Genomic DNA, 14,666 nt, shown 5'->3' with positions numbered 1-14,666 from the left:
TGGAACTGAGCAGTAGGGGGTGAGAACTTCCTAATACCTCACAAAGAAAATTGGTCTAACAAACCAAATAATTCCGTTTGCTTTGGAGTGTTCTTCTGTGAACTTATTTGATATAAAAGAAATTGGGATGGAAGTGAAGGCAGGAGGGTATGCAGCTGAGCTAAGGCCCTCTGTAACGACTAAATTTTGCATAGAGAGAGAAAGGGGCAAAAGAAGGGCCCTCTGGCTTCGTGAACCCTGCTTGGAGCTGAACGCTCCTATTAGGAATCTCCCGGCTTTGAGTGAGGGCATCTATGCTCTCCACCCTATCCTTCTTTGGAACACAATCTCCTAAACCAATAATAACAACAAATAAATAATCCGGGTCAAAATGAAACTTTCCTGGATTGCCCTCTTCTGGGTGTCTCCAGCCCAGCCTAGAAGAAGGCGAAAGGGTCGGCTTTGGGATGAATGCGGTGCTCTTTCTAGTCTCCAGGACTTGACCTGAAACCTTTCACCCAGTGGGCTCAACAAAGTTTCTCCCTCGGGAGCCAACGTCCCTCTAGCAGGAAGCCCTTGGCCTCACGTCCGGCATCCTCATTCGGGCCACTCTCCCTGTAGGTGGTTTCCTGCACATCTGCCTGTGGCTGGGGTCCCTTCGCGCGGGCACTGCGGCTTTTTTCTGCATCTGGATGTGTACCCGTGCATTCAAATAATTCTGTCTGTGGACACTTCATTTTTCCTCAACTCCTGCTGTTAGTATTCCTCTACTTCTCCCGTATGTATTCGGGTACAATTGCATGTACGTTCCGTGTACAGTCAGATGACTCAGCTTAAGCCTGAGCTCCGACGCCTGCGACCTCCTGAGTCTATATGGGGAGGAGAAAGTGTGCAAGTGTGAACTCGGGGCTTTAGGTGGGGTGCGAGGTTAATAAGGCTTTCCGGCCCCAGGGCCTTCTAGGCCTCTCTTACACCTTCATCTCCCCATCTTCTTAACTTTCCAGGAGGAGGGCGATCCTCTGAACGATCCTGCGCCTCTCTCCTTCCGGAAGGGTCGAAACAGCCTTTGGGATCTCTCTTGGCGGATTTTGGTCGGGCCAGGCCAAATGGGAGGGGTGGAGGAGTCCACGAGGTTGCCTCGAGGCTCGCGACTGCACCTCTCCATTCAGGACACCAACTGGCCCAGTGCGCCCTGGGATCCCGGGGAAGTTGCAGGACCCAACAGTGGAAGTCTAGGCGCTTCGGGGTGAGTGATCTACGTGTTTGGGGGGGCGAAACTCTCCTCCTCGGCCTCCCAGGAGCAGCTGTATTTGTAACTGGGAACTGGCCTGGACCCGCCCCCTCGGCCCCTCCTCCCGCCCCCACCTCGGCGCTCCGAGCTTAGCCGGATGCAGGACCGTTCGCCCCGGCCACCGCCAAACACCCTAGGGCCACGCTATCCCTTGGAGCCCTTGCTGAGGCCCAGGGGCCTGGAGCGAAAAGGAAGGGTACGAAGCAGGGTGGTCGGGTTCGTGCTGCGAAGGCCTTGTGATGTATCCCTCCGCCGAGAGCAGACTTGGGGGCCCGCGAGTCTTCCAGTCTCCGAAGCCGGAGGGAACGCTGGCCTCCGGCTTGCTGGGATGGGAATTGGGGGTGGCTCGCCTGCGACTGGAGGCTGTTCTCGAAGGGATCGTGCGGGGACCGGTGCGTTCCTGGAATCCTGTAGTTGTGTTTTCTCGTGAGTGTGAGAGAGAAAGATGCATACTCGCGGCTAACTTCAGGTCAGTTTGTTCGTAAAAGGCCGTCGTCAGCCCGTCGGTGTGTCTCTCCTGTGCATTCGCACAGTGAGGCCACCTCTCCCCACCCTCCGTACGGCCTCTCAGGCCCGGCCACAGGGCCAAGGCCTGGGGGCCCTGAAGCCTGGAAAGGTGAGGCCCTTGATATGCGCTCCCGGTGTTCTGATCGTAAAGTCCACGCTGCCCAGGTGCCCACTCAGGGTCAACTAGAAAACCTACGTGGGAAAGGGCTACTCGGAGAGCTATCCCCACACCCAGTGCAGGGTGAAGTCCCAACCTCGGCGCTCTGGACCTACAGACCTGGCGTCTCACTGCCCACCCAGCCGGTCACCCAGATTGGCAGCGGCGGCGGGGGGGGGGGGGGGGGGAGGGATCGTGGAGTTGTGCTGGTAAAGGTTGGAGGTGGGGATGAAAAGAGGGGAGAAAAGAAACTAGACTGGGTGGCGATGGGACGTGGGGTGGGGAAGTGGGGTGGGGATAGAGTTGCGGCAGCTTTTGATAGCGCCGGCTTTTCACCCTGCTTTGGGGAGGTGCGTCGGGCTGCGCTGTTACCCCCCCCCCACACACACACACCGGAAAATAAAGCTAATGATGTAGTAATTTAGGAGGGGGTAAGGGGCTGGGCGAGAGGAGGGAGGAAGGATGAGGAACGCGCGCCCCGAGAGCGAAGGCAAACAGCTGTGGAGGCGCTGCCCGCGGCTCAGGCTTCCCAACAGGTTAGCTAGACAGGGATCCACCCGGCATTTCGCAGGAAAGGGTGGGGGTTGGGGGGAGACTGAGCGAGAGGGGGAGAGAGCCTCGCAAGAGGACAGAGGGAGGGAGAGAGCGAGAGGAGCCAGAGCGCGCGCCGCGCGGTTTAAAAGGAGACACACTTCCTAATGAATATTTATCCGCCGCTGCTTCCTGCTCCCGGCTTCCCTTACCTTTCCGCAGGTAAGACCCTCCCTGCGCCCCAGCTCTGGGGGCCTTCCCAGCTCCCCCACTCAGTGTCGGGGCAACGTTGTCAGGGCGAAAGGGTTCTTGGCAGCCGGGGAGGAGGAGTAGGAGGGCGACTCCCTCCCGGCTGCGCTTGGGCGCGGGGGATGGAGACCCCGCACTGCCAAGGCTGCGTGCGTGGGCTACCTGTATGGAGTCGGTGTGAGTGCTGTGTAAGGGTGTGAGTGTGAGAGGGAGAGGATGTCAGCCCGGGGGCGCGAGCGCCTGTTTCCCGCGCGCTCTGAGGACATTTTCCGACTTTTCACTCGGACGCCCCGGATTTCTTGCCTTTGCCTTTCTCTGCTTTCCCCTCCTCCCTCCTCCGCCCTCGCCACCTCTCCCACCCTATCCCCAACCGCGGCCGCCGAGACGCTCTTCTGCGGGCTACTGTACAGCTGGCGCCGGCCTCCCCGGGCCGGATCCCGGCCTCTCATAAAAGAGGGTGTATAGTTGGGCTTCTGTCACAAACCCCCATACAGAAGCCGCGCGGCCACGGTCCCCTTCCTGCCCGCTACGCTCTTGAGGCGCTGCGGCGCGTTCCCCCACCAGCACACAGACCTCGGGGTACCAGGGCCCACAACGGACCTAAGGGTGATCGGACCCCGGGGGTACTGGGTGGAGTAGTCCTGGGCTGCAGCTGGGAGCCGAAGGACCCCCAGGGAGAGAGCGCGGCTCATCCCCTCCCCCACTTTCTCCTCCCGCCTTCGCCCGCGGGAGGAGCACAGGGAATTCGGGGCAGCCAGGGGGGAAACTGGGAGGGGAGGGGGGAAACTGGGAGGGGCTGATGATATAACCAGAATTCTTAAATGGACTTACTTGGCCACCTGTTGAGAATCCATTTGGGGTCGGCCGGCTCCGGAGCTGCGCGTGGTGGACACACAAAACCAAACGGAAAAAGAAAATTCTTTCTCTGGCCATTCCCGGCGCGGCCCGTCAGACTCTCAGCTCTGAGCTATGGTCGGGCGGATCCAGAGCCAAAAGCAACTTTGCCAGGTCCCCAGCCACCCCAATGCCTCCCTCATCCCACGCCTCCTCGGCTCCGAGGCCGGGGGCTCGGAGCGCCCGGACTCGGCGCTCAGGGCCCAGCACCGGCAGTTCTGCTTAAGCCGGGACAGGCTTTCTAAGCCCTGCTCAGAAGTCAAGAGCAGCAGCGCCGCCGCCTCTGCTTGGCCTTTCAAGACGCGGTCTCTCCGTATTCTTGTGCCTCGGCCTCTCTGGTCGCCCCCGGACAAAGCCCCCGGAGCCGACGTCTCCCTTCCCGCTAAATCCCCTTCGGGGTCAATGCGCTACCAGCACCGGGCCGCGCGCTTCTCCTGCCAGCCGTGTGGCTCTTAAAGAGCGCACCGCCCCCCCACCTTCGCCCTGCGCTCTCCCCCGACCCCCGCCTCCCCGCCCCTCTTCTCTGGATCTAGCCCCCCACGCCGACGCCTCAGGTCCCTCCTGCCCCGACCGAAGCCCGCGGACTCCTAGCCCCCCCTTCTCGCCTCCTCCCCTGAGCAGTTGGTGGGCCTCGCCTTGGGGCCACAGAGCTGAGTTATACCCTCTGCCTCAGGACCAGTTTCTCTCCAACAGCGTCCACTCCTCTCTTCCCCCCTCCTACCTTTGCCCTTTGCATGGATCAAGGCCCAGGGCACTACCTTGCCCAAGTCAGAGACGATTCCTAAAAATAGTCAGTTTGGGCTTGTATTAGGAGGTCGTAGGATGGATAAGGGGTGGGGCATGCCAGTTGAGCTGGGGGAGAGAAAGAGAAGAGGAGTAGACCAGATAGACTCAGAAAGCTCTGCTATCCCAGGGCCTATCTGGCCTTTTGGCAGAGGATGAGGGCTGGATGGTGCCACTCATTCCTAGAGGGGGCCACCCTGGAATGGGGTCCAGAGGTTACCAACTTGGCCAGCCCATGTGTGTCTGACGGATCGTCCCATGGCGGGGGGCACCTCCAGAAGGCCCAGAGTGTCGATCTGAGAGCAGACTGCTTCCCAAGCTCAGTGTATTAATACCCCCAAAAGTAACCTTTAAAAGCCCAAGAGCTGGGTGAGCAAGGAAAGACCTTGAGTGACAACTGTCCAGGGAAAAGGGCATGGGGGGAGGGGGCAGCGAGAGGAAAAAGTCGACTCTTTCAGAGGACTGAAGCACAGCTGTTAACAAGGTTCCTGACATCTGCTGGTCAACAATGTCACCTGCCCCATCAAAAAAAAGGGAAAGTAAGATGGTGATTTGGTCCCCCTTCCTTACAGAGCCCTCCCTCTCTTTCTCTCCTTCAGGCCTGTTTTAGTCTCAGTCTCACCCTAGCAGCCAATTGGTCTTGTACAGGGTGGCCTCTTGCCTAGAGCACTTTCTTCAGGCCTCCTGAAGGCCAGATGTGTGATCAAAGAGAAACCAGAGAGGGCATGGCTGGAAGTGTGGGCAGGGACAGGGTGGGCTGTGGTACTTTGCCTTCCCTAGTGCCAACTGTCATAACATTTGACTCTGCTTGAGGTCTGTGGATGGTGGGAGCAATGATGGTGTGCCCGCCCCTTCTTAAATGCAAGCCCTAGCACACCAGTTCTGGCTGTCATAGAGGATCTCTGCAAAGAAGTAGGTGCCTTCTGAGCAGTGGAGACCAGAGGAAGTCGGAGCGGGAAGGAGATGGAAAGCTGACTCTCCCCTGGGCATCTCTCCTCTGCCACCCCAACATTAGTCCAGATGCACTTCTTTAAGGAACTGGGGTAACTAATTGATCTGAAATTGGCCCTCTTGGGAAACTTTGGCAGTGCAGTCCCTGGGCTACAATCTGAGGCCACAAACCATCCCCTAGTCCATATGGCTCACATCCTCCCCAAGTCTCCCACCTCTTCTCTTGGGGCTGGGTCACCACAGCCAGCTAGGCCCGGTTTGTGCCCACTCTCCTGGACGGTGGCCCAAGACTGGAGCCAAACTTCTCTTGTTTGAGGATGTGGGGGGCGGAGGGGCTCATTAGGCAGAGCGGGGTGCCGGGAGGTGCGCGCCGCCGGCCCGGAGGCCGCCTTTGAGCGGTCGGGGCGGCTTCATTAAGCGGCGCTAACAAGGCATACAAATGCCGGGCCCAGCAGCTTTCTTGCAATGCCGGGGCCTTAGCAGGGCGCCAGGCTAATGAGGGTCACTCAAAGGGGCTGATCAAATATTCAAATTTCCCCGCACGCCGGGAACTTTTATGTACGGAGAAAGTTGAGGCAACTGAGCTGTGTTTACTGTCCGAGTCGACAATTGCTCGGAGCGCGGGTCCCCGGAGGCTGGGGGGGGGGGGGGCGCGGGAAGGGAGCAGTTGTTGTTGTTGTTGTTGTTTTTCATTCAGAGGAAAGTAATCGGGGTCCTTGAAGGACTTCGCGGCCTCCCCGCCTGCGTGCTGCTCTCCCCTGCGCCCTCCTCTGCCGCCCGCGCCAAGGGCCTCAGTTTCTGGCTTTCAGGGAGGCCAGACCGCGGGCCACCCGGCCAGCTCCCGCCTCCCGATGTCTTGGGGGCCGGAAGGGCGTTGCTCCTCAGGACAAACTGGCCTACGGAGCTGAGCAAGGCCGAGTGGATGCAGCTGCCCCAGCCCTTCGGTCTTCCTCTCTCGGAGGCTTCCAGACCCCCTTGGCTTTGCCGGTAACCGAAACTAGGAGAGAGTGTGACTCTCTTAGGCACCTCTTCTGGTGGAGTTGAGACTGCCTGGGTCGGGGCTGACAGTTGTAAATAAATGCCCGGTAGGTCCTGGTAAGAGAAGGACATCTTCCAGCCCAAACGCCCTTTCTCCCCCCATCACCTGTACTGCTGTCCTTCCCATCTCCTGGGCCAGGATTAAAGCAGGGACGATGGTGACAATTTTGTGACCTCGGCCTATACGGGTGCCAAATCCCCGGAGTCTGAGCGGCCAGAGGGCGGAGGAGACCTAGAGGCTCCGCGCGCTGACCTGTCTATCTGGATCTCCCTTCTCTGAGAGACCGGGGTGCAGGAGCCCCCCGCGCGCCACCTCCTCCAGGCGTCCCCCAGGCCCACCTCCCACCCCTGGCTCTGCCCAATGCTTCGGGTCCCCAGAGCAGCAGGGCAGGCAGCCTGGGCCCCAGAACCTTAGGTCCTTCGGCTCCTAACACCCTTCCCCAATGCCCAGAGTCTGGGAATTTGGGAGGGGAAGCTTTGGTGCTCCACATCCCCTCCCCAGCCCCCCGCCAGCACCCTTAGACCGACATCCTGCGGAGCCTGCGCTCCCAGCTCGGCCGGGAGCCAGTCCAGCCATCCGCGCCGAGGACTGGCCGCCCCGCCTCCCTCCCCAGCTCTCTGGACTCTCAACTTACGTGCTCCGGCCGGCGGGCGTGGTGTTTCGGGCCGGAGCGGAGAGGCGCTGGCAGCTGCGGGGCCGCGGGGTGGGCTCGGTGGGCGGCGCGGAGCTCGGCTCTGAGGGGAGGCTCTGACAGCCGGGGGGCTGCGCGCCCGCCCCGCCGCGCCCAGCCCTGGCCCGGCGCACAAAGCTGTGCGCCTGGCTGCCTCCCTCTGCCCGACTTTGCACCCCCAAGCCGCTGGAGGGGTGCGGCGGGTCGGCAGGCTCCCCGGCTGAGGCTGGGGGCAGGGGTGCCGCCGGGCTGAGCCTCAGAACCACTTGCTTCAATTCTTCTTGAGTGGCGACGGTTTTCGATTTCAGCGCTTTCGGCTGAGCCCGCGGCACCTGCCCAGCCTCCCTCCGGGGCTGGTCGGGCGGCGGCCGGGAGAGGCCGGGTCGCCCCAACCCGGAGGCGGGGGTTGCGGGCACTGGGAGGGGACTGGCTGGGTTCACCCGCCCGCCCGGCGCCTTGGGTCCTCGGCTCCAGGGGATGCAGTTTCGGGGTCACGAGCTGTTTTCAAAAAGTTGAACACAATATTCGGAAACCCACCCGTAGGAATTCTCCCCCCACACGCGGCACAATACCCACTCCCCTCCCCTTTTTCATTCCTTCCTCCCCCGCTTCCTCCTCCTGCCCCTTCCCCCTCCCACCCCTCAGCCTATAATCCTTCCCCTACAAGAGAAAGGGATCGGGAAGAAAAGATGAAGTGTCTGTTTTTGTGTCCCAACCTTAGGGCTTTTTCTGGGCCCACAGTGAACGACCGCCTAGAGCTTCCCGCTTAGCAGAAAAGGACTCACGGCTGGGAGGAAGATATACGGAGGGGAGAGATACCCGGAGCCCCACCTCGTGGGGCTTGGCGGGTCTTCCCTGTGGGCGAATATTTTCCTGCCGCAGTCAGCGGGTTTAGGACCAGCGACCCTGGCTGACTGGGGCTGAGTGGCCGGTGTCGGGGGCCCCCTTGCCCAGCCCACAGCCTCCCTGCCGCAGTGTAGCCTCCAAAGCAGTTTGCATTTCTCACCCCGGAGGCCTGGTGCTGGGGGAGTCAAGGCCTAACCAGGGCCAGAACTAGGGGTTTAGGGGCTGGGACACTTGCAGCCCCTGTCGCGTTAGGTTTCCTATTTAAATTCTCTCACAGTCTCTCTTTCTCTCCTCCCTCTTTGAGATCTCCAAAGTGGTGTGGACTCAGCGCCTCACCCCCAGATCTCCATCGGAATGTAGAAAAGATCTTTTTTTTTTTTCAAAAAAGTTTTGAATTCCTCAATGATTTTCCTTCTGGAAAGGCGGCTTAGGATAATTATTTCAGCTTTATTGAGGGCAGATTAGTTGAAGTCTGGACGCAGCGTTTCAATACACGTTGTACACGGGCCGACAATGTGGGCATTGTTGGCTACTGTGTGTGAACTCATTCAAAATATACACTTTTTAACACCACACCGAGTCCTGTCTAAATATACACAGTGCTCAGGGGAAAGACGTCTCTGACCCCGACAAATCTGCGTAAATCACACTTCCATAGTTACAGAAGCCCCACAAAGGGAGGCCCGGCTCAAGATGCTGATTACATGTTCTTAAAAGCAACATACCTTAGAATAAATACCCATGCCTGTCCTGGAGGCTGCAGTGGCCAGAGGGAGGGAGGGCCCTCCCCATGCTATGGGCCTTTTGGGGTTGGTTTTAGGCTTGTGATGTTACTTTCCTTAAAGAAATTAGACAGTTTTATAATTTTTTTTCTTTTTAGTATGAGCAAACAAGCAATTTTCAGGCCTATCCATTTCTTTGGGGCAGCCTCCAAAGTTTGAGTGGCCTTCTGGGGCTGGTAGGCAGACCCAGAGCCCCTTGGGGGCTGTGGGGTAGGTGGCATCTTGGGAGGGGGGCAGAGGGCTTCCAGGCGTCTCAACCCAACTTCCTCCACAGCTCCTAGGGAGGCAGCTGAAATCTCGGGGCGGGGGGGGGGGGGGGGGGGGAACAAAGAGGCGGGTTGCTTTTTAAGATGGAAAGTGTACTGTTATTTCTACTGCTCTTTTAAAATATAAGCCAATAGGGGAAATCAAGGCTCCATGACTGGGAGCAGGGTTAAAGAGAAGCCAGATGCAATGCACAGGAAGTTGGGGTAAACGTGGTCGAGGACTGCGGACCAGGGAAGCCAGAGCGGCTTCCAGCACCCTAGGTCCTGGGCTCCAGCTCCCAGGTGCCGGATGCCCCCCAAAATCCGAGATCCTGGGGCGCAGCAGCCCGCCAGACCAGGGTCGGCGCGCGGTGGGCCCCATGATCTCATCTCTCCTTTCTTCCTCGCCACTGTTAGTGCTCACATAGGCAGAAAGAGGCGGCCCGACGTGCACACCATGTGCAAACCCTGCCGGCTCCGCTGGCCCTCGGCCTCTCCTTGGGGGCTGGCCCTCGGCGTTCATGCAGCGTGGGGAGCCTCTCACCTCCCAACAAAATCCCCCCTTTAATTGCTCATCCCATTCAACAACTCTATGCCCATGGCTATTAAATTTTCTGGATCAACTTCTCTGGGGAAGAGGAAAAAAGAGGGAGCTCAGAGACAGTAAGAAAAGGAGAGAGAGAGAGGAAGAGAAGGGGGGAAGTGGTGAGATTAAGAGTTGCAAAGATTAAAAAAAAAATTCTCTTTCCCCCCTTCTCCCTCTTTCCCTGCTCTCCCCCTCCCCCCCACTCTGGCTAAGTGGTAAAACCGTCCTTACGTTCTCGGTATTGATTGGCAGGGCTGACAGTGATTGGCAGCGGTTGCCGTGGCAACGCCACAACGACACGCCGCAGACCAATAGAAAAGCGAAACAAAATGTTTCAATGCTGCACTCACTGTGGATTTAGGGGAGATATTATGAGGCTGTTGTCATTAGGGCGATTGCTGTGGAATCGCTGAATCTTGACTCGGCGGTGGTTGGCTCTCGCTCGCTCTCTCTCCCTCTCCCTCTCTGTCTCGGATTCTCTCTCTGCGCGCGCGCACCGGGCCGCTCTCCTTCCTCCCTCTCTATGTGGCTGCGCGGGTGTGTGTGTGTGTGGATGTGTGTGGGGTGTGGGTGTCCCTTACGCCCTTCCTCCTCCCCCTCCTCCTCCTCCTCCTGCTCCCCCCTCCTTTCCTTCTCCTCCTCCCCCCTCTCCTCTCCCTCCTCCTGGTCCTCATCGCCCCTCTCCTCCTCTTCCTCCCCTCTCTCTTCCTCTCCCTGAATTTTCTCCTCTCCTCTCAGGTCAGTCCATGGTATTCCGCTCCCCCCTAGACCTCTATTCCTCCCACTTCTTGTTGCCAAACTTCGCCGATTCTCACCACCGCTCCCTACTTCTGGCGAGTAGCGGCGCCGGGAACGGTGCGGGAGGCGGCGGCGGCGGCGGGAACTGTGCGGGAGGCGGCGGTGCTGGCGGAGCAGGCGGCGGCGGCGGCGGCGGCGGCAGCGGCGGCGGCTCCAGGGCCCCCCCGGAAGAGTTGTCCATGTTCCAGCTGCCCACCCTCAACTTCTCGCCGGAGCAGGTGGCCAGCGTCTGCGAGACGCTGGAGGAGACGGGCGACATCGAGCGGCTGGGCCGCTTCCTCTGGTCGCTGCCCGTGGCCCCCGGGGCGTGCGAGGCCATCAACAAGCACGAGTCGATCCTGCGCGCGCGCGCCGTGGTCGCCTTCCACACGGGCAACTTCCGCGACCTCTACCACATCCTGGAGAACCACAAGTTCACCAAGGAGTCTCACGGCAAGCTGCAGGCCATGTGGCTCGAGGCGCACTACCAGGAGGCCGAGAAGCTGCGCGGCCGCCCGCTCGGCCCGGTGGACAAGTACCGCGTGCGCAAGAAGTTCCCGCTGCCGCGCACCATCTGGGACGGCGAGCAGAAGACGCATTGCTTCAAGGAGCGGACTCGGAGCCTGCTGCGGGAGTGGTACCTGCAGGACCCCTACCCCAACCCCAGCAAGAAACGCGAACTGGCGCAGGCCACCGGCCTCACTCCCACACAAGTAGGAAACTGGTTTAAGAACCGGAGACAGCGCGACCGCGCCGCGGCGGCCAAGAACAGGTTAGTGGCGGGGCCCGCGGCCTGGCTACACTTTCCGGGGCCGGGGAGGGGGAGAGCGGTTGAAAAGAGGGTGAGCGGACAGGAGGCGGGAGGCCAGCGGCTGCCGAGCAGGCGAGAAGCCGAGACCTCCTGGTCAGCGGGAGAAAGTTTCTGCTTGCCCAGGAGCGTGGAAGAGGAGCGGGCGTGGGTGTATTGATTGCTTTGCCCTAAAGGGGCTCTCGTCAGGGTGGAGAGAGTGTGTGAGGCCCTGAGTGCCCATAACCCCTGGGTCGTGTCCCTGGGAGCCGTAGCCCTGCACTGCACCCGCGCCAGCCTCCTCAGCCTGGGATCCAGCTCCGGGCTTCTCTGGAGCCTACAGACAGGGAAGGAAGGAAAGCGCTCCTTGCCACCTGGTTCTTATTTCCACGCATTGCAGAAACCCCAGGGAGGAATCCACGAACGTCTGGGAGAGGAAACTGAATCTGGGTCCCCGGCATAAAGGGGAAAGGCCGGTGGCCACCGTGCAGCACGCCTGTACCCAAAGCCTTGCAAGTTGCCTGACCAGGAGCAGGAGGGCCAGGCTGGGAGTGGAGAGGCTGTGTGTGTCTGTGTGTGTGTGTGTGTGTGTGGTTGGTGCTAGCCCTCCTGCTGAAGCCAAGGAGCATCCCCATGGTCCACTAAATTGGGAAATAGGAGCAGAAGCTGCCTTGCTGCCCGGCACATTGGCCACAGATTCACAAAGTTGCACTGGGCTTGACCTGTCAGCAGAGCTGGGCCTGGGGGAAGTAGGGAGAAAAATAAGAAGAGGGGGAAAGAGGAAAGGAGTGGAGAGGAAGAGGAGAAAGGAGGAAGTTGGGTGAAAGACCTGATGGAAGGCCTGCGTCCCAGCCCTGCCAGGGTAGGCACTGGGCCTGACGCACTGCAGGGAGCAGGGCTGCGGTTGCCGACAGCTGCTGGGGCTGGGGACTGGGTGTGAGCTCTTGGAGGGAGGGAGTGTGTTCCGTTTTAGGTGTCCCAGGCCTAAGCCTTTGGCCCTCTCACCCTTGCCTTTGCAGCCAACTTTTCGCCCGATGGGGGCAGCGCCCAGGGCCAGGGGAAGGCCTCCTTGCGGGGAGAACTGAGAGACACTAGGTTTACGTAGCAGCTGCCTGGCCCAGGGAAGGGGCAGCCGGAGACGGCTCTGCACTCCCCTCCTGCCTTCTCTGTCTCCCGCTTTCCCTCTCCCTCCTCTTCCCCCACTTTTTTGCTCCCAGCTTCCTCATTTTCTCTTCCCCCGATCCTGCGCTCTGCTCAAGGATCCAGAGAGCAAAGCCAGCCGGTCCTACCAGGAAGAGGCGGCGGGCGAGCAACCCGCAGCTCTTGATTTGGGGGAGCTGAGGCAGGAGGCATTGAGGGGACCCAGAGGCACGTCCACTCCAGAGGCAGCCGGCTGAGTCGGAAGAGTCCCAGGGGCTGGGGAAGAAGAAACACCCAGCCTCTCCCCGACTTCTGCCCCTTCGGGGCTCGGCGTTCTTCGCAGTGTGCGCCCGGGCCTCCCCTCCTCTGGCGGCCGGCCTCGAGTTCTACCTCTCCCCCCGAGGCCCGCCCCGATTTGGGAAGCCTTGGGAGGCTCCAGAGAACGCCGGGGAGGGGAAGACGGGAGCCCAGACCGAGCTGGGGAGGCTGCAGCGCTCAGTGAGCCGACAGATGCCTGGAGGAGGAGTATACGCGCAGAGAGCGAAGTCGGGGGCGGCGGCGAAGGGCGCGGGGTTCGGGAGGCAGAGGGGCACGGGCGGCTGCGGAGCACCGGCCGCGGCATGCCCGGCTTCCCGGCGGCACGGGCTCAGGGAGGCGGCTTGGCGGAAACGGGTGTTGGGGCTGCCGTATCAGGGCGGGCGCCGCTCTCTGTCTCCCGCAGGCTCCAGCACCAGGCCATAGGACCGAGCGGCATGCGCTCTCTGGCCGAGCCCGGATGCCCCACGCACGGCTCGGCAGAGTCGCCGTCAACGGCGGCCAGTCCCACCACCAGCGTGTCCAGCCTGACGGAGCGCGCGGACACCGGCACCTCCATCCTCTCGGTAACCTCCAGCGACTCGGAATGTGATGTATGATACCCAAGGCCGCCCTCCTCCCGCTCCTCCCCCTCCTCCTTCCCCTCCTCCTCCTCGACCTCCTCCTCTTCCTCCTCCATCCCCAGAACAAACCGAAATCAGGATACACAATCATACACACACCCAAGTACACACACACTTCCACTCCAGCCAAAAATATATAAAAACCAAGAAAAATAACAAACGCAAACCATCAGCAATTCCCAACCACCATCTACCACCACGGCCACCCCAAAGGACCGCGACGCCAACAGACAGTCACAAACGCTGATGCTGCGGGCAGAAAACATAAAAGAGGTGACAATTGTATACTTTCTAGGACAAGCACGGCTTCTCCTTTTGGTTCCCACGGACCCGGCACCCCACCTGCATGACGATTTATTTGTGTCTGGGAAAATACTCTCTCTAGTTTAAAACGATTTAAAAAGAGTCGACTATACAAAAACCGACCGCCACCACGACGACAAGACGACAAAAGCAAAACAGACAAAAAGAAAAAAAAAAAACCCTCCATCTCCGTTCGGAATTTGTTTAAAAAAAAGAGAACTCCTCGAGAGGGAAATAGCAAATGTTTCTCGCCTTTTGTTGCGCTCTTTTTTCCTCTCTAGTTCTCTTTCTTTCTCTGTTTTTAAGTCCAAGTATTGGTCAAACAAGATGCAATCTTCTGTTTTTTGTTCAGCAGACAATCATTTTCTCGTTAAGCACCTTTTTCTCTCCACTCTGTCACTGCCTGTGTGGGTACTGGTTATAAATGTGGAAAAAGAATAGTTATGACTGTAACAGATTTTTATTTTTATTTCAAAATTTTATATGAATTATGTATATCTTAATGATCGGTCATTTTCCCAGTTTGTAATATATGTGTAGAAATTGCCTGTATATGATATTGCTTTTTCTCCTCTCCCTTTCTCTTTCTTTCTCTCCCACCCTCTTCTCCCTTCCCGCTCACCTGTCTCTTTCCTTTTTGGGGTTCCCTTCCCACTCGATGTTCCTGGCGTCGACTTGGCAGTCAAGGCGTGGCGTGGCGAGCTGGGTTAGGAAGAGGGACCCCGTCGCTAGCGAAAGCGGAGAGTGAGACCGTAGTATTCTTATGCAAAAGCTATTTCAAGTATTTCTTAGCTGCTTTGGAGATATCTCTCACTCCCCGTAGGGCGCTTTAACTGTTATCTTAACTGCGTGTTTATCTATATGTAAAAACTTTCTAAAGCAAATACAGTATTCTCCATTTTCTTATCACTCCCGGAGACTGGTGTTTTTATCCGCCCCTGTGCCGGCAGCCCCGGCGTGCAGCAGCCCGGCCTTCGCTTCCACTCCAGCTATGCCGCCGGAGCTGGAGCAGAATTTTAAGACTGTGTCTGAGCTTTTTTCTGGAGAAGGGGAGTGGAGGTGGAAAGATGGGAACAGGCCCTTCTGAAAAGAGCTAAAGCCAAATCCCGAGCGAAAAGGCAGAGAGGGTGCAGGGAGAGGGGATTACGGTCGGTTTCTTCAGCGCAAGATGCCAGGCCTAGATCCCCAGGAATTGCAGCTTTGCCGTGGCC

General features: G+C 59.1%; 1 protein-coding gene across 1 annotated transcript; it reads left to right on the top strand.

Annotated features, from left to right (window-relative positions):
* The first annotated feature begins 10,248 nt into the window (after positions 1-10,248).
* SIX3 (SIX homeobox 3) lies at positions 10,249-14,364 on the top strand. Its single transcript, XM_065891198.1, has 2 exons — positions 10,249-11,059; positions 12,936-14,364. The coding sequence occupies exons 1-2, from the start codon at positions 10,257-10,259 to the stop codon at positions 13,126-13,128; spliced, it is 996 nt and encodes a 331-aa protein (XP_065747270.1). The 5' UTR covers positions 10,249-10,256; the 3' UTR covers positions 13,129-14,364.
* Positions 14,365-14,666: the final 302 nt, after the last annotated feature.

This window comes from Phocoena phocoena, chromosome 14 (assembly GCF_963924675.1).
Source record: "Phocoena phocoena chromosome 14, mPhoPho1.1, whole genome shotgun sequence".
In the NCBI taxonomy this organism is placed as follows: domain Eukaryota; kingdom Metazoa; phylum Chordata; class Mammalia; order Artiodactyla; family Phocoenidae; genus Phocoena; species Phocoena phocoena.
The sequence above is the reverse complement of the archived record's forward strand: the minus strand, read 5'-3'. Positions and strand labels throughout refer to the sequence as shown.

Excerpts from the sequence above, each read along its gene's own strand:
- SIX3 (XM_065891198.1), top strand. The coding sequence starts at position 10,257 with ATGGTATTCCGCTCCCCCCTAGACCTCTATTCCTCCCACTTCTTGTTG. Across the intron at positions 11,060-12,935 it reads GCCGCGGCGGCCAAGAACAG|GCTCCAGCACCAGGCCATAG; the intron begins GTTAGTGGCGGG and ends TGTCTCCCGCAG.